General features: G+C 38.5%; 2 protein-coding genes across 3 annotated transcripts; one reads left to right on the forward strand and one right to left on the reverse strand.

Annotated features, from left to right (window-relative positions):
* Positions 1–15: 15 nt before the first annotated feature.
* On the reverse strand, positions 16–10284 carry LOC131322084 (anaphase-promoting complex subunit 7). The gene is made up of 18 exons (XM_058353225.1): positions 10079–10284; positions 9869–9937; positions 9737–9787; positions 8319–8453; positions 8155–8217; positions 7607–7722; positions 5967–6051; positions 5085–5144; positions 4794–4839; positions 3775–3848; positions 2840–2890; positions 2559–2759; positions 2436–2480; positions 2164–2257; positions 1610–1755; positions 876–1105; positions 667–727; positions 16–464 (listed from the first exon to the last, which is right to left on the reverse strand). The coding sequence occupies exons 1-18, from the start codon at positions 10145–10147 to the stop codon at positions 378–380; spliced, it is 1683 nt and encodes a 560-aa protein (XP_058209208.1). The 5' UTR covers positions 10148–10284; the 3' UTR covers positions 16–377.
* A 4041-nt stretch (positions 10285–14325) lies between these two features.
* Positions 14326–18404, forward strand: LOC131322085 (uncharacterized). Of its 2 annotated transcripts, none has more exons than XM_058353227.1 (5): positions 14326–14810; positions 16161–16289; positions 16495–16552; positions 17300–17553; positions 17708–18404. In XM_058353227.1, exons 1-5 carry the CDS (start codon positions 14416–14418, stop codon positions 17778–17780), a joined length of 909 nt encoding a protein of 302 aa, XP_058209210.1. In that variant the 5' UTR covers positions 14326–14415; the 3' UTR covers positions 17781–18404. The 2 variants fall into 2 exon arrangements, with proteins under 2 accessions (XP_058209210.1, XP_058209209.1); XM_058353226.1 differs by having other exon boundaries at positions 14330–14810; positions 16152–16289.
* The last annotated feature ends 523 nt before the right edge of the window (positions 18405–18927 follow it).

Genomic DNA, 18927 nt, shown 5'->3' on the forward strand with positions numbered 1-18927 from the left:
AGGACAAACCAAGTCGAGGCCCAAATTTTATCTGCTCCTTCAATTGTTTGTCGTGGAAATGGACGAATTTGTAAATGTTTTATATGATGCTGAATGCAACCATCTAACAAGAAATTTGCGTAGTTGATCTCTACCTATGGACTTCTACATGGAAATTGAGAATTCTATAACAAAAGATCGGAAGTAAATCTATACAGAATTATATTAGTACAATGGCCCCAAGAAAATAAGTCTCCTCTACTTTCAATCCATCCTCACCTCTAGTTTCAAAGCTACTACTAAACCTCTTGTCCTGTTGATAAATCCAAACAAAGCCGTGAAGTTGTAATCATGGCAGTCCTCACACGAGATGATGAAAGGATTCTTCCATCTCTCAATCACAAAAGCTCGGTCTCTATCTGATCTCCATCTGCATCCTCTACCTCATTTTCTTCATCTTCTTCGGGGGCATCTGGATCCACGCCCTGCAAAAATCACCACTTTAATTTTGTTGTACAGCCAAAACCAGCATTACATTGGAGCAAAATAACACTTCTACACCAAAAGTGAAACCAAAACTCTCGGGATACACAAATCGAGCTGTGGAAGGGAAAATGGCAAAAACTAGAGAGGAGAGAGATGCATGTCTATCGGGCCATAGTAAAGCATACAAAGCATAAAACGGACCTTCATTTGCTTCTCCAAGCGTTCTAATCCCTTTTTTGCAGCTTCATTCTGTGGGTTTATCCTGTTAAGTAAAATATATATTAGAAAGGTGCGCATTCAGAATGCAAGCAAGCAGTTCACGGGGAGAGGAGCATGATTCACGTTCACATTGAGGACGATATAACAGAATTGAAGTGGCAGAAAATGAAAAAAAATGAAAAAACAGTAACCTTAGTGCAGCCTGAAAATGAGACAAGGCCTCTTGCAGCATATTTGTGGCAGCATATACTTGAGCCAGCTTAACATGAAGAGAATCGTCAGCCCAATCTTTGAGATATCGCTCGAGGAGAGAGACAGCATCCCCGTTTCTTCCCTCAATGACATGGAGCTCAGCTAATGCTAATGCAGCTCCCAGGTAACCAGGTTCCAACCTGAGGGCTGACTCATAAAACTTTTTTGCCTGAAAAAAGGAAGATGAAAGTTCAAAGCACTATAAACCACGCAGTTCTCATGAGAAGTTATCTAATCAAACACACAATCTAAATTCCATCGATAGTTTTGTATGGATGTAAAATACTTCGATGAGCATATCAATATTCTGGTTAGAAGTGTTACTGTATCATTTCACATTAGTAACAGCAGCAGCACGTGTATCCGTTTTTACTGCTATTCTCCTAGTCGTTTCTTTCTTCGAAAGTTGACACAATATGGTGCTCAAAGTTTGACCAGCCTCAACTAAAATAGTAAAAAGTCACTTTGTTTGGTTTACATCTTAGAAAGTTATTTTTGAGAGTTGAGTGGTAATGAGTGGATAGAGATAGAGATAGAGAGAGATTTATTGAAAACTGTGCCGAGAGTTAAAAGTTACTCTCAAAAATGGGAACCAAGCGGAGTGACTGTGAGATGCATTACCCAACTTCCACAGGTATAGAATGCTAAAGTAGTGAGACATTAACCAGCTTACCTTCTCTCTTCCACCAGAGTTACTAGCATGCACATCACCCACTAATTTTAAAGCTTTCGCCGATTGAGGCATGGCCTTCATTGCCTCCCTCGCTGAATGCAAAGCTTCTTTGATTTTCGAAAGTGCCAAATAAGAACGAACCAAACCTGAAATCAGATATAGTTTTCAATCACTCAGAGCTTCCCCCATGTGTAGCTAACAGCCTTCCAATTGCCAGCAACAGCTGCCAAATTTGAAAATCCTATTTTGTCTCTGCATCGCTCATGTCAAGGCCCACACGTAGTGTTCGCATTTGGCATTAATGAGGAAGCAGAAAAAAGCATCCGCACCATTATTTTTTGGTTTTTCGCAAAAGCATTTGCACCATTATTTTTTTTTTCTTTTGAAAAAAGCATTTGCACCAATAGAGTGACATTCCTAAATATGGCATTTTGACATTCTTCATTGCTGAAGTTCATCTAAGCTTGGCAGGCAAGATTTCATGTATGCTGTTGAAATAAGTAACAGATAATCTTGCGACATCCCATGTCAATACAGTAATACTCAGTACCCACCTTGATAAGAACGAAGATCAGGTCTCAATGCCTGAGCTCCCCTGAAAACAAGTACAGCTGCTTCTGGCCGATTCATGGATAGGAACAAATTACCCTGAAAGTTTCCAACAACAATTTGTAATTAACTCTATGACGACGAGTTGAAATACGTAGGACTCATGTTGTGCCACTTCAATCAATATGAGCCAGATCAAATTTTAACTTCTGTAAATCTAAGCCAGGTCGAATCTCAAGAGCAGATCATACTTATTAAAAAGGGGGCATGATAGTACCTTCATTATATGACCTGGTATGTGCCTCTCATCAATTCGAATGCTCTGGTTGACAAAGATAGAATATGAGACCTATGAACATGTCAGGATAAAATCTGGTCCGACAAGAAGTAACAAAACTACCTTCTCGGCATAAGATAAAGCTCCCCTCTCATCTTTCCTCTCCCATAAAGCAGACAAAGATACAAAAACTTCTGGCCTGGTAGGATCAATACTGAGCAAATCATGCACTAATTTGTTCAGCTTTGAATGATCAGACTTTATCTTCAAAAGCATCGCATACTCATCCATATATGTGACAAGGTATGGATCAATTGATCGGACCTGCAAAGAATCAATATCCTTTGTCAATTGTCTCCAAAAGTAATGTATATAATGCATCCTTACAATTAATGAACTCTTACCTTTTCAAAATTCATGATGGCTTCATCATTCTTTCCAATAATGGCTTCAACCTTCATGTGATGGTTTATGTAAAAAAGTTACACATAAAAAGAAAGTATTAAAATCAAGAAGTTAAGGTAATAAAACAACACTACACCTACTAACTGTAAGTTTGCAGTCAAATTCAACATAGCTCTGACACCTACAAATCACTAGAAGGATCAATAGCGAATGATCATCTCGCATGCTATGCTATTGACAACTAAAAATACTTTATTGGCTTATTCCTTTCTGAGACCTCTTACCAAAATAGAACGAAATGCCTAGATCTATAAGCAGGTATCAAATTTAAGAAAACACAAATGCATCTTATATGCAGTTGCTTTCGGATAATACTTTATCACAGAACTTCCTAACATTGACATTTGCAGTTTAAGCTCATGTTCATGAACTGAGGCCAACTCCTCCAACGATGGTGGGATTGTCCCATTAGGATGTGACATTAAGATGCATTCCTTCCTTTGAGAAGAAGGTAAATCTCTATAAAATCTAAAGGTTCTTCCAATTCTACCATAATAACTTTTAGAGGATCCAAGAGTTTAATTGGAATAACTTCTGTCAAATGTAAGGCTACACAAGCACAACCAAAACGGAAGCTGAGCAACATCTAGAAATGATATATACATGCATTCGTGACTTTACAATATTCACCAATGTAGATGCATATTTAGTATTTACCAATGTTTGACATTTTTTCATGTCATGCACCAATCATAGATAGAAGATACCAACATATCGTAGTCCAAATGTCCGAAAACAAAGGCCAGAATGGTAACTATTTAGCATCAAATGAAAGTCATCCAAGTTGTAGCCACTCCAACAAAAAAGTGAGCAAAGTATCAATGCATGTTTTGCGTACTCAACAAACTTAACTTCACAAAAATCCATCCCTAACCTTCGCCATTTCAAGTAATACGTGTATGTTATTAGGAAAACGTTGTAGAAGTTCAGTGAAGAGTTCCAAACCACCTGCCAACAAAACAAATGAACGCATGAATAAAAATTAATGCAAAGAACCCAACGAAATCAACCTTCATGCATATTCCCTGAAATTAATGAGCTGACATCATCAAGATTACATGCCCTCAATCTATTTTTAAGCTACATCAATTATACATTCTTTCTGGGACAGAATCTGTACATGATCATTATGAGGAGTGCTACATCTAGTCATGAGCCGATAATAGAGTCAAACTAACTGCTGGCTTGAACAGTCCTGTAGCTGACCCCTGATAAAACTGGACGTGATTTTCCACAAGCAGAACAGTTCGAAGAATTCAGTGATTAAGGACCACATACATAACCAAACCAAATCAAACCAAACCAAACCAAGCCTTACGTCCCAATCACTTGGGGTCAGCTACATGAATTTTTTTCCTCCATTGAGCTCTGTCAAGGGCAAGGACCACATACATGGGGATAGACAATCTAATTTTCTAGGAGTAACCTCGTTTTTCTGAAACATAAATGTAGATGTATAATCTCACATGATGCCATAAGGACTGTGCCATTGCACTGCATACAGTATAAGTTTAGGTTCCCCATCTAGAACAACCATCAGAGGCTCACAATAGTGGAAAACTTGGAGTAGAATTTTTCTCCAACAGATCAGCATGTTGAGGACTTGGAGTTGAATTTTAGATCAGCTTGGAGTTCGAATTTTCTCCAACATATCAGGTTGAAGATTTGGACTTCAATTTTTCTCCAACAGATCAGCAACTTAAATCTTATATGAATCATACGAATACCTGACATTAAAATGCCACTTTGCACATGCATGTGGATTTCCTCCGGCAGTAAAAGAGTTATGGATGATGCATTTGAAAGAGGGACTACCAATCATAATAACATCAAAAATCTATAATGTTAATTACCCACAATAACTTAATCACAAAAATAAAAAATTTGTTTGACCTTTGTAATCATTTGAAGCAATGCAACATTGGGCTTCAACATAACGCTGCGCAGAAAGAAGAAAAATGAATTATTGCAACAGAAAACAGCATTCTGTACACATCAATCCCACAACATCATGAAGATCTACAAATCCTGGTATCAAAGAAATATAGCTCAGAATCAGGATTAGCAAACTTGTGTTCAACAAAGTCTAGCTACTACCAGCACGGGCAATTGGGCTCCTAGATATTCAGTATAGAGTAATATTCAAAAGATAAAAACAAACTCACTAACAAATCATGTTATTACCTGCAACCAGCGACTTGAGTCAATATGATCAAATGGAGGTCTCCCGCTTCTATTTGGCGTCTGGAACCACCACTCAAGAGCATCAAAAGATATTTAAAACTAAAAAAATAGCCGCAGTTAACAAGAACAAATACCTACAAGAAGTTTAAGCTTAAACAGTCTATTAGTTCTTGGGCAGTAGTGGAAATCTACATGGACAACTTCATATCTATCAGCTATAAGCGTTCAAAATATGTTCCTTGCAAGGATTTCCCCATGTGAACATTGACTACCATACCCTCTGCAGCTAGCAAAGTTTGCCTTTTATACTTTTCTATGGACAAAGTATATTCTTGACAATAGCATGGGGAAGACATGTCAAAGACTAGATTATGAGCTGGGATGTGCAATCACTGTCTTTTGGCAAAATGAGGCAGCAGTTTGAGTTCGCTTTTAGGAAATTCCTGGCCTGGAGTGTATTCAAGCAGCTGGTACTGATCTCTTAAGTTAAAATTTGGCTGCACATCCAGACCAACCCATTTTGAATGAGTAAGCCAATGAACCCACCAATGAAATTGGAAAAAAAAAATCTAGAATAAAAAATCATAATGGGCAAAAAACTGGAAAAAAAAAATCTAGAATAAAAACTCATAATGGGCAAAAAACTTGGTTAAATAATCACATGTAACCTATTATTAGATTATTGATCGTCATATTGGGATGTCCAAATGTTTAACCTTGAACGAGGTTGGTTCAAGTGTGGACCTTAGCCTTTCCGTTCAGGTGGATTGAACTGTCAATACTGGAACTTGAAGTCTTCATATAGCATGGTACTATTTAGATTTATACCAAACACAGTACAAAATAATACTAAAACACTTGATTATGATTTAACCAACAAACCTGAGGAAATAGGGAAATAATATCTTTAGCAGGAACTCCCAGTTCAGCCAAGGCTATGATAGCCTCAATAACATAATGGCAATGTCTGCAACAACCAAAACGACTAATAAGAACAAGTATACCCATAAGGTAATATTTCATCAATAACAAATAGAAAAGAAAAGCTCATAGTGAATACAAGAGTCACAATATAGTTACAGTGACAGTTGTTATTACATTAGCAATGGCACCAGCGGTAACAGTAGATTTGAATATATCTATGGGGCACTCACAGTCAATTCGAAACTACAAGTCGACCTAAATGGAAGCCCCGGGCATAATTCAATAACAAGTTGTCCTGATACAGGCTTAATTCAATAGCAAAAAAGGAAGTATGACACAACTTAACATGCTGTGACCCAAAAAAAGAAGTGAAATGATATGTTATAGCCCCATAATGATAAAATAATATTCTGCTTCAGAAATGATCAGCCATATGTTTTGTTGAACAATTGATTACAATCTGCGAAGTTATAATTACATCAGAAAACACCAATAGTGTGGTTTCTGAAGAACAAACATTGTCTTGATTTTTCGTCCACAATGGCAACAAAAATCACAAAGCATGAGGACGTGTAATCGGGAATGAAGCAAATAGAAGATGGAAAGAAGGTCACCAAGCAAGATGGCTTGAACATGTCTGCAAAAGTCGCAAGGATTCATTCATGACTACTGACTAGCAATAGGACAAGAAATGAACGAGATCTAAGTATCAGCATGTCTTAAAGGGGGAACCATCCATTTCAACAGTTAACTGTTTATCTTTTGAATTTTGGTAGGCGGCTACACAGCATCTGAACGCTATCATCAGATACTCAACAGCTAGTTGCACATCACGTTGAGCCTCAGAAGCCCAGAATTTCCACATCCTCAAAGGTGTTTCTAGTCCACTCCTTCCATATAAACCCAAAGAAACCAACTGAAACAAAAAGGGGTAACAATGAAAGCCTCTCACATTCTATGTCTAGCACAACAATGACAAAATCACATCTAGTACGGGATGACCTAAACAATACCAAAGAGTATTTAACCACATTACAACGAGAAAGAAGGTGATCCCCTGTCTCCTTCACTATTACGGTCAGGACAGCAATTGCAAGCATTCTCCCCCAATCCCAATTTCAATGGTCAACATTTCCCGCAACACTGGCACATGCAGAAAAGGAGACATTTGAAGGCAAATACATGCCAAATGACAGAAAGTAGGTCTCTAATCACCACAAAATTAGAAAGATGTATTTGTTGCACTACCAGCTTAAAGTTCCTATCCTAGACCACCAAGGAAGATTATTATAAAGAACCTCAAGGCATTCTAACTTCCCAATGTCCACCAACTGCAGACATGTAAGTTTCTTCTAGAATATGGCTTCCATGTCACCTTGATCACTTCATAATTGTCATCTATTGCTTTGCAAACTATTCTCACATATGTCTACATGCACTGATATTTAAACGACCACATCCACACATAAATTTTCAACCTAAGTCACAACTAAAATTTTCACAAACATGTGAGGTCCAAAGGAGAAAAGGTTACAACATACAGTTTATAAAATTGTCAGATAATGAAAAATCAAATTAAGGCATCCAACTTGACAAACCTCAAAGACTCCTTGTAACAGGCAATGGCAGCACGAGTTTGTGCAGAATTTCGATAAAGCTTTCCCATCAGTAGATTCATTTGCAAATTTCTAGATTTGCTTGGAATCCCCTCCATCTGTGAAACAACCGAGTCAATTGATCATTTAAACAATGAAAACTGTAGAAGAGTACCAAGTTCATAAAAAATGTTTAGCAAACCAAACTTCCTCAGAATTCTCATCGTAGAACAAAGTAACAGACATCCTTACTGATAAATGGATAATAGAATTATTAATATGAATTAAAGTACATGGAATAAGCTACGGAACAAGAAGGCAACTGATGAAAGGGATGAGTACTGTGATTTCCTGTTGGCAATATGCTACGCAAATCTTAAAAATCTTTTTGCCCTCAACTGTCCCCAAGAAACTAAGGGGAGAGAGGAAGGTAGAGAAGGAGAAAGAGACTGTGAGAGACTACATCAATTAGCAACAGCACCTCATAAAAAGTGGCTTACAGATCACAGCGAGAATAATGCAAACAAAAAGGATGGTAATGAGATTGAGACCTCGACAAGGGCAGCTCTATTCTCATTCAGTGAACAATGACAAGATGCGATCTTGAACTTTACCTGTACCAAGTTGTTTATATTCAAGTTCATAAACAAAACTTCTTAGACCCAAAATTGATTTTAAAAAGGAAAATAATGAGTAGGGGAACATATCAATCTACCTCATTTTCATTAATCCCCAAAAGGTTAAAAGAATTAGGAGAGGACGACCTGTTTGGTGCAGACAATGAATTTCTAGCCACTGTGCTCTGTTTCGGACCAATCTTGCAGTGTTGCAGTGCTTGCTTGTATGTATGCTGTGAAGGAAAAGAAATATAAGATGGCATGTTATGTTCAAAAGAAGAAGTAGCAGCATCGTGGGAATGTAGCCATATACAAAAAGACCAGAACATAGACGAGGAATTCTGTCTCGAAAAAACAATATGTTGGATGATCTTCCGACAATATAAAATATTACAAAGAAAAGAATATGAATTAGTATCAGAATTGTAATGAAACATGTGATTGCTACTAAGTACCTTGAGCTTCTGTTTTTTGAGCCATGTTGGTTGGCCTACTTTCTATAAGGTATTAGGCCTGCAAGCGGTGGTTTGTAGCTAGAAAACCCTTTTGGTTTTTCAATCTAAAGACATGACATACTTCAACATTGAACACGAGGTAATGTGTTATCCAATTCCCACATAAATGTTAAAGTCAAAAAATGGGCAGAAGAATCATTACCAACAGCAACATCAGTTGACATTAATAGATATGTGCTATATCTCCACATCACCGGAGCCATAATTTGAACCCAGCTGCACTTAAACAAAAATGATACTCACACAACAATCCACACACAACACCAAACACAACCTCTCACATACATGTGGGCTCCACACACACTACTATGTGTGGGCCCCACATGTATGTGAGAGGTTGTGTAAGGTGTTGTGTTTGGATTGTTATGTGAGTAGCATTGTTGTCACTTAAAATGACACGATTTTAATTCTACTTTCCTAAAAGTCTTAACATCTAATCAAGTAGCAAGAAACCTATCAAGAAGAACTAAAGCCTCGTGAGAATGATCATTAGCTGTAATGTCTTTATCCATACACAAGTTGAAACGGGTACATGTACCGAAAAATGTTACTAGTTACCAATTATTCCAAAAGCTTAAGCTATTAAAAAAGGGAAAATGACGGCCCATAACGTGTTTTGATAATTAATACCCCGCCAAGAACATGCTGAGAACATTTTTTAATACTGAAAATGTCCTTGGCGGATATTAATTATCAAAACACGTCCTTGGCCGTCATTTTCTCATTAAAAAAAATTAGCCCAAAAATGCATCACAAGTTATCAACACACTCCTACATGAGCAAGCCCATCTCACAGGTGAAGATGCAAACAACCACAACTCAAATGAAGCAGAATGCAAAGGGGAGAAGCACCACATATAGAGACTTCAACCCCAAGACCTCCAATAACCAACTCTAATACCATGTTAAGGTAACGATTCTCCCAAAAGCTTAAACCTTTAGGAAATGGTCCACTAATATCAAACTATCCAACAAATTTATCCACAAGAATACGAACTCACAATTGCCCTGCGATACTCTCTCTCGCGGAACAGCGCATCGCCAAGGAGGACCTGCAACAAAATATAATTACCACTACCAAGCAATTTCACAAACGAAGACCATACAAACTACGTAATTCGATTCTCGCGTACCAAGTTTTCGGCTTTGACAAGGGGACTGGTATCGGCGTTTACGGTAGAAGATGAAACAAGAAAACAACCCTGTAGAGCAAATGGGTTAAGACCATTGCAGTGATTCAAGTAAATATAAGGGCAAAACACAAGAACCCTAGTGAGCATTTGTAAGGAGTGATGCGGGATTCTTCTAGTGTGGTGAAATTTGGATTGTATAAAGATGCGTACGAGCACTTGAGCTGAGTTGGAGAGGCCAAGATCGAGGAGTGTGGAGATTTGATCTTTCGGAACTTCCATTGCTGCGTCGCAGAATATGTACCTCTCTCTCTCTCTCTCTCTCTCTCTCTAGCGTGGGAACTTGGAAGTGAAGCAGGCAGTGAAGTACAGTGAAACCCGCAACCCCCGCTTTTTCTTTTGAAAACCCCCCCTCAAAATGATGTATAGGAATTTGGGATTTGTGGGCGTGTGTGGGGGGTTAACGGGCGTGTTTGGATTGGATTAGCGTGGAATGGTGGAGTTGAGCGGGTCTGGATATGTTTTGAATACCTTACCGGCCAGTATACTGGTTCTTCTGATACCGTATTAGAGCTGGGCAACGGACACGAGATACGATAACACGATACAAATCGGACACGAAGTTAGCGGGTTAGAGTTGAACATTTCTGACACGAAACACGAAAATGACATGACTCGAGAACACGAATTCTAAATGGGTTGGGTTCGGGTTGAACACGCGAAACACGAAATTGACACGACTAACACGGTTACTAATCTGTGTCACCCATTAACACGAACGTATATACATAATATATGGTATATCTGTAATTCTATATCGAGTTGGTCAGCAGACACGATAACACGACACGAACCGGACACCAAGTTAACAGATTAGGGTTGAGCATTTCTGACACGAAACACGAAAATGACATGACTCGAGAAACATGAATTCTAAATAGGTTGGGTTCGGGTTGGGTGATTTGTGACACGAACCCGACTAACACGACACGAACACGACCCGACACGACCTGTTACCCAGGCATATACCTAGGGGTGATACCGGTCCGGTTTCGACCGGTTTTGAATATTTTTTCGGTCGAAACCGGTTATCCGGTTTTAGCATTTTTGAAACCGGAACCGGTTGAAATGAAACCGGTCCGATTTCGACCGGTTCAACCGGTTTCGGTCCGGTTTATTCGGTTAATCCGGTTTTCATTCATGAGCCACATTTTTGGCCCAACACATCAAAAAATTCACAATTCAACCCACAAAAATTCATAATTCAACACTTTTTTTTGGCCCAACAAAAAAAGATCAATTTTGAGCCCAATACATCAAAAAAATCCATAAAAACAGATCTAGTGGGAGCAGTGAGAAGTGAAAAGTGGGAGTCTGAGACAGAGGGGATTGTGGGGTGCGGGTAGAATGAAATTTTCTTTGGGAATTTAGGGCTCAATTGGTAAAGGGGTTAATATATATATGTATATATTATATTATATATCCGGTCCGGTTTCGACCGGTTTTTAGAAGACGTAAACCGGAAACCGAACCGGAAAACCGGTTTGTAAAAATTTTAAAACCGGAACCAGATCGAAATTATTCAACCGGTTTAAAAAATTCGGTCCGGTCCGATTTTTCCGGTTTCGGTCGATTTTCCGGTTTCGACTAACACCCCTACATATACCGTATGTAAAGGTACCGATAACATATCAGGTACCGTTTTAAATTTAGCACAATTATCATTATATATAGTTATAAATCCATTATTTTCCCCATGATAACCAGTTCATCATAATTCATAACTTATCTTTCATTAGACTACAAAAAAATACGCCTTCATTGTATAACTCTCTTCCAATATAATAAAATAAAATAAAGAAGGAAAAGCGTTAACTCAACTATCAAAAATTTAAGAGGGGTTAGCTTAATTGGTCAGAATTTTTGTATCTTATTAAAAAGTCAGGAGTTCGAGTTTTTGCACCTGCGTATGAGTGTTTTTCCCTTAGAGGGTTTTTCCTTTTTTTTTCATTGTTTCTATCTTATAATGGACTTATTTCTTATATTGGTTGAGTTGTTAGACTTGGTTACCTCGTGAACTCTCATAATTAATGTAATGTCCCGAGTTTGACCTTCGTACTTTATAACTGATGTAAAATGATATCTTTTATCAATTGACAAAAAAAAAAACTATCAAAACTCGAGCTGAGCCTCGAGCTGCAAGTGACCAACTTTGATGCCCCATTATGCTAAAGTTCTTTTTTTTAAGTACTTATTTCTTACTATTTTACGAGAAAGTTCATTCTCTTACAATTCATCATCTTTAATTTAAAAAAATAAATAATTATTTAGTAGAAGTTGAACTAGGGCTGCAAACGAGCCGAGCCAAGCCTTACCATGTTCAAGCTTATTTATCAAGTTTTTAACTTACCCAAGCTCAAGCATGAGCTCAGTGAAAATGAGTCGAGCCGAGCAGACATTCGCTTGACTCGAGCTTGAAGTTTAACGGACAAACGAAAAATGTATACATATCATCGCACAAGCCTAATACAACAAAAAAATATTTTGATTGTAAAGGTATATATCTTTCATTTTCCTATACTCTATACGAAAACACACTCAATTTTAGAATAATAATAACATATAGTAATATATTTTTGTAAGAATTATGCACCAGGGTATTAAAATGCTAATGATAATTGTAGTAATTAACATAAAAAGTCTACTAAGTATTGGCTTGCAAGCCAACTCGAGCCAAGCCTCTACTGGCTTGTGTTTGGCTTGATAACGAAATAAGTCTAGAATTTGAGCTTGAGCTTGTTTATTTATGTCTCGAGTTGAGCTTGAACGAGCTTTTACCGAGCTGAATCTCAAGTCTGTTCGTTTGTAGCCCTAAGTGGAAACACACGCTGATTTATTTACGGCCCCAGTGGTACGAAAGGGCAAATACTATAAAAAAATTTAATTAGGGATGAGCTATTTGCAACCACAAAATCCCCCTAAACATAGTCTGTTTTTAAATAAACTACTTTCGGACAACAATGCCCTTAAAAATTGACAAAAATACCCTTAAGATTACTAAACACAACCCACCCCCTCCATCGCCGCCGAGAATTTTCAACAACGAACAGAGATTGACGAGATTCTACGAGCTTCAACTCCTTTTGTGCGAATCCTGTTTGTAGACATCATGAATTTTCAACAACGAGCAGTGGTTCATTCGATTTCAGATTAAGGGCGAGTTCATGTTCTACTCTCGTTGCCTAGAAAATTCCGGATACTAATTTCTAAAAAATACCCACTAATTCGGAAGTTAACTTCCGAAATTAATCAAAGAATTCGGAAGTTAGAGTCGATCGCGCATTACCAAAATGCGTGATGTCAATCGTGTATGCATGAAATGCTTTTACGGATGTTGGATTATGCTAAAACGCATGTCGTAAATGCGCCGCGCATTACCATAATGCGTGATGAACTTTAACTTCCGAATTCTTTGAATAATTTCAGAAGTTAACTTCCGATTTTGGTAGAAATTTTCGGGACTGGATATCTGATCGGAGGTTTCAAAGAAAAAATTATCAACCTCGTTGAACTCTGTTTGCCACGACCCACGACCGGAGTTTTCGCTGACCATGTAATCTTTCAACAAAAAATATAATTTTTTGTCAACCACAATTTAGGGAAAGTTATTAAGTTTTGGTGTTGTGTGGTGGTGTTAACAGGAGAGGAGAGAACGGGGAGAGAGAAGGGGAAGGGTAGGAGAAGAAGAAAAATGACTGGTGTAGTGGTGGTGGTGACTGGTGAGAGAGAGAGAGAGAACAGAACGGGGAGAGGGAGAAGGGGAAAGATGACTGGTGGGAAGGGTATTTTAGGAAGTTAATGGATATTTGTTAAGTTGCGTATAACAAATTGTTACGTTTATAAGATTTGTGAGTTCGGCTTAAAACATGCTAAGTATAAAAAATTTGTGATCACAAATAGCTCGCCCCATTAATTACAGTGATCAGGATAGATATTAGGAAATAGGCAAGGGGTGCAGACAGATTTTTCTAAATCTTTGGCCTGATAAACGGATAAAAACTTATTCACGGCTTCGCGTAATTTTATCCGTCCGTTTCAACAATTAACGATTGCGATATATTTTTAAACTATTACTGATACTAAATATTTGTTACCGTTAATAAATTTTTTTTAATCTGAATTATCCAAAATATTTTTGGACCCCCGAAAAAATTTACGGAGGCCCTGTTAGTAGTACTTTCTGGGACTTGCGGCACTTGCCTCCAAAATGCATTCGGGGCGGAGCTGACCAAGGCCCTAGATTTTATTATTCCATATTCATCTGAATTAGTAGGAGTATTAATTTCCCTTCTGGGAGCATTTTCAGTGTAATTTGATCCGTTTCGTTAAAGTTTTTATTTTATAAATTAAATACGTATTTAAAAAAAAAATTACTTATTATTCTCGCTAAGGAGTAAGGACTATACGTAGGATTACTCTTCCACGTTTCCAGCTCCTTTTTCAAGCGAGTCGTCTTCGTCTCCGTCATCTCCCTCCCATTACAAACATCCATGGAGTCGTCGTCGTCTTCTTCTTCTTCTTCTTCACGAAGACCACTCCACACGCATCCAAAACCCACACCCGCTCGCCAGAAACCACTACCCAACCGAATCCAATCCGCAATCCGAGGCAAATCGTGCCCAATATGCCTGACCCACATCGACGCTCGCACAGCAGCGGTGATAACCGCCTGCCTTCACGCTTACTGCGTCGATTGCATTCGTAAATGGAGCCACTTGAAGAGAAAATGTCCTCTCTGCAACCTGGACTTCGATTCTTGGTTTTTCAAGATCGACCCCTATTCTCGAACCTTCCTCCGAGAGAAATTGCCGGGTCTCGGCGAGGGTAGAAAGGTCGTTTCCGAGGGGTTACGGCTTAGAGCGAATCATCGTCTTGTAGAGCAAAGGTGTGTGGTTTTTCATTATTTTTGAGTAAGGATGCAAACGAGCTGAATTGAGCTTCGTCGTCATGTTCGAGCTCGGCTCGTGTACTGTCTAAAGCTTGAACTCGGCTAGTTTTTAAATCAGCCGAGCCCTTAACAGGCCGACTTGGCTAATTTACGTAATGAGCCTTTTTAAACTAGTTAGAGCTTTGGAGGGCGGAGCTGGGCTCGTTTGGTAAATGAGCCGAGCTGAGCTGCTCGTTAGCAGCTTGGTTCGTTTGCAGCCGCATTTTTGGGCGATTGTTTGTGGGGCGAATAAACGAGCAAAATGAGGGTGAAAGAGGGGGCTAACTTTCCTTGCTCACCTTTAGCTTGCTTATGTGTTAGTTGATCAATTGAGGTTTAAACGAGCTGAATCTCAAGTATTTTGATTTTGTTTGTATTATAAGCTGTATGAGCTAGAGCCCCGTGGTAACTTGTTCGAGTTTAAATTTGATAGATTAACCAAACCAAATCGAGCCTTATGTCCCAATCACTTGGGGTCGGCTATAATAGATTAACTAGCTTCAGAAAAAGAAAAAAAATTAAAGCTTGGAATATTTATGTAACCGTTCTTGAACCAGTTTTTTAGTGAGCAAAAATTGGATTGAGTAGCTTGGTTCATTTATCAGTCGTACTTGTTTGGTTGATGTGGAAATGCAGGAAAAGAGATGAAATTTTGCAGGCTTGGTTTATTTATATAAAACCTATCTTCAACAAGTTTTTTAACGAGCCAAAATTGGATCGAACCGAGTAGCTTGGTTTTATCAATCGTACTTGTTTGATTGATATTGTCTTCCGGCAGTTGGAGCTTGATATAGCTTTTGGACTCCAGTGAAATGTTATGTATATAGCTGGAAGCTTTGTGTGACCTTTGTCTTGCTTGGGGCCTTAGTACTAAAAATCTTGTACTAGCTATTGACCGTACAGTACTTTTTTGTCCTGCTGGTAAGTTTTATGTAGCTCAGGTTCTGTTCTGAAATCTGTTGGTATGGTTTGGATTAGGGCTTCGCCCTTTTGTTTTGTACCTATTTCTGCTCATTTCAATGAGTTGTAGAATTTATGAGAGAAAATGGACACACACACGATAAGCTTTACGCTGCGCCTGTAGAAATTTTCAGTAAGCCGGGGTGTGGTTGTGATGTTTTTGTCTTGTTTGTTCGGTTGGTGGGATATTTGGTGAGAAGGAAGGAAATTTTGTGGTTATTTGGTGTAAATTAGGGGAAAATTCGAGAGTCCAATATTTTGCTATTAGACGGGTTTTTGTTTTTTGATGGTTTTGCCTGTAGGATTGTGAATAAACTTTTAAATTCGGCATGCTTTTAGGGTTATCAGAAGATCAAGGGAAGAATTCAATTGTTTCAGTGGGCAAACAAGGCCATTGCCGAGACAAAGATGGTTTGGAAGGTCAGAATCAGAGTCGTCTGATGCTGTTGCCCAGAGAGTTCTTCAGTGGCGCGCTAGGTATTGTCCATATTGTTCCCCTTCCCCGAATTTTCTTATTTAATCCGTACTCGGTTTGATTTATCTACTTCAAATATGATATCACTGCTTTAACTTGTTTTCTCAGACATTTCTTTAGGATAGATAACAGGTTTCGGAAACAACTTATTGCAAGTTGTTATGATCTGGTTGAATGGTGTTTCTAATGTGAAATTGATTCTCGCAGCATATATGAACAACACTTGCAAGCTGTTCCTTTTTCTTCTCGGAGTAATCAGGAGCAGGTATGTTCATCAGCCGAAGTTGTTGTGGTTCATAGAGAAGGAAACGGACATAATTCTTTGTGTTCAATTTGTTCCAAACCTTCTTCAAATGAAATCCAGTAACCGACATAAAGAATATCTTTGGGAGAGTATGGAACCACAAGTGCTTTTCCCAAAACCTTTTTTTCCCAAAGAACTAACATGGATACATATTTTTTTTTGCTTTTTTTGTTCAACATGTACCAATTTAGACGCTTGTGTACTCAAGATTGTTGAGGTTTTTCAATTGTCATATGATGTCTGCAGCTGTCCGTCATTGGATCTCAAATAAGTGTGCTCCATCTATTTTTTTGTGTGGAGGGTTCTTGTTTGTAGATACTCTATAAACTTGCTCCGATTTGTGCATCTTGGATAGACAGAGTTTGTCTATGGACACTTAAATGTCCCCCGGCATAAAGAATTTAGGGACAACCACTTACATGCATGTTATGTACTCAACTGTTTTCTTGGTGATATTTCAGTCAATTGTTCCCTCAGGATGTTTCTGCAAGACTCCTCCAACACCCTCACACGGGGAGCTTTTGGAAAGGGCTCCTTTGTATTGCACATTCTTTACCAAATAATGTCTATTTGTGATACTAGTTTAAACGGAAGTCTTTGGGTTTGTCGAATGGAATATGGAAGCATTTGATTCTTGGGGAAGAAGAGAGAGAATATAATTAGTTTATTTTTGAGGGCTGACTTTCCATCTTCTGTTTTGATCTACAGAACACGACAAGGAATAATTGTGCTCAAGAAAGGATAGAGAAGAAAATAGAGCCATGGATTCGAAGGGAACTGGAAGCTATCCTTGGGGATCCTGATCCGTCTGTAATTGTTCATGTGGCTTCCTCGTTATTCATATCAAGCTTTGAAGAGAAGCGCGAGGTCTCTTGCGAACAATCTGATCTTGTGGATAACTATCTTGAACCTTTGCGACCTTTTCTGCATGAAAGGACCAATATGTTTTGGCATGAACTTAGGTACGTCATCTGCGTTCAACTGACGGAAGATTCCTTATTGGACAACTAAGGGTGCTTTATCTGTTGGACTTCTTCTTACATATTATATAGCATTTGGTTTAGGTGAGAATATCTGTATTCAGTACTCTAATGAAAAGAATTGGATTTTCCTTAGGTGTTTTGCAGAAAGCCCATTCACCATGGAGACATATGACACGGTAGTCGAATATAGAAAGTGGTCAGAATAAGTTCAGAAAAGAGACTTCAATTCAGCTCTCTATGTGCTGCTTTGTTGCAACCAGACATGCTATCTTTGGTTAGGTGGAAATTTGAGAGGTCACGTTCTTCGAAGAACTTTGGCTTCAAAGGATTATGCTCTAAAGTCAACCCATGCGTCTAGCCGCTAAGATGGATGTTGATATTGCGCTTATGAGAAGAGTGAACCATCGGGAACAAGGTAGATCTGAGTTCCATTATGTTAGCAGGAAGCAAATCAGTGTTCGCAAGTGGACTGGTGCCCGATACTTTTCAAAAAACTCAATCTCGATTCTCGACAATGGGTACAGCAAAAGTAGCAGAAACACTGGAGGAGTTCCTCACTGAAGACTTAAAAATTCTCCACATACCACAGGGTGTTTGATTCGGCTTCTTACCCTGCCAGTATTTCAGCCAAATACTTATCTTTAGCCTTAAACTGGATATTATTGATGTCAACTTTATCAAGGCGGCGAATTTTTCTTGTAGTATTGAGCAGAAGTAGGGCTGCAAATGAGCCGAATTGAGCCAAGCTTTATCTCATGTATAACTTGATATTCTTCTTACCAACAAAGTGAGCACTGGCAAGCTGTATCTTTATACAGCTTCTTAAACCTTGTATTGGTTGTCTGCATTAGGATATTGTCTTATTTTTCTGTACAAATTCTTTCACAACTCCAAGACAACATTTTATTTCTCATTATGGATGCATCCATGTTGGCAACATAAACCTAGCTTGCAGCTCGTGCTCAGTTTGGAATTCTGCATTCTATTGGAATTGAGAAAATAGCCGTTTAGGGAATGCGGTGAATTGGAATAAGAATGTGACTATGCATTCTATATCCAACTTGAAGTTACATGAATTACTTATATCCTGTATGATAAATTATCATTCCACTGTTAATCAAGCAAACGGAGCATAAGTGTAGAGTGGTTATTCGGTGCTCTTGCAGCAAAGAATTATTTTCCCCGAGTGTACGGTAAATAAAGGGCCAACCCTAGGTGTAGGCCCAACAAGCGACCGCCTAGGGCTTCCAATTTTTGGCCCAATAATAGGACCCCAAATTCAATTTTTTGAATTTGTGCAGAAAAAATTATCCCAGCAGACTCAAACTCACAACCAACGGTGCCGAGAAGTTG

The sequence above is a fragment of the Rhododendron vialii genome, chromosome 4a (assembly GCF_030253575.1).
Source record: "Rhododendron vialii isolate Sample 1 chromosome 4a, ASM3025357v1".
NCBI classification, from domain to species: Eukaryota; Viridiplantae; Streptophyta; class Magnoliopsida; order Ericales; family Ericaceae; genus Rhododendron; species Rhododendron vialii.

Bases quoted from the DNA above. Each gene is read 5' to 3' on its own strand.
- LOC131322084 (XM_058353225.1), bottom strand. From the start codon at position 10,147: ATGGAAGTTCCGAAAGATCAAATCTCCACACTCCTCGATCTTGGCCTC. The intron at 3,849-4,793 runs GTCAAACAAATT...TTTTGTTGGCAG, and splicing joins TGCTTCAAATGATTACAAAG to GTGGTTTGGAACTCTTCACT. The intron at 2,481-2,558 runs GTAGTTTTGTTA...TTTGTCAACCAG, and splicing joins CTTTATCTTATGCCGAGAAG to AGCATTCGAATTGATGAGAG.
- LOC131322085 (XM_058353226.1), top strand. From the start codon at position 14,416: ATGGAGTCGTCGTCGTCTTCTTCTTCTTCTTCTTCACGAAGACCACTC. The intron at 16,290-16,494 runs GTATTGTCCATA...TGATTCTCGCAG, and splicing joins GTTCTTCAGTGGCGCGCTAG to CATATATGAACAACACTTGC. The intron at 16,553-17,299 runs GTATGTTCATCA...TTTGATCTACAG, and splicing joins CTCGGAGTAATCAGGAGCAG to AACACGACAAGGAATAATTG.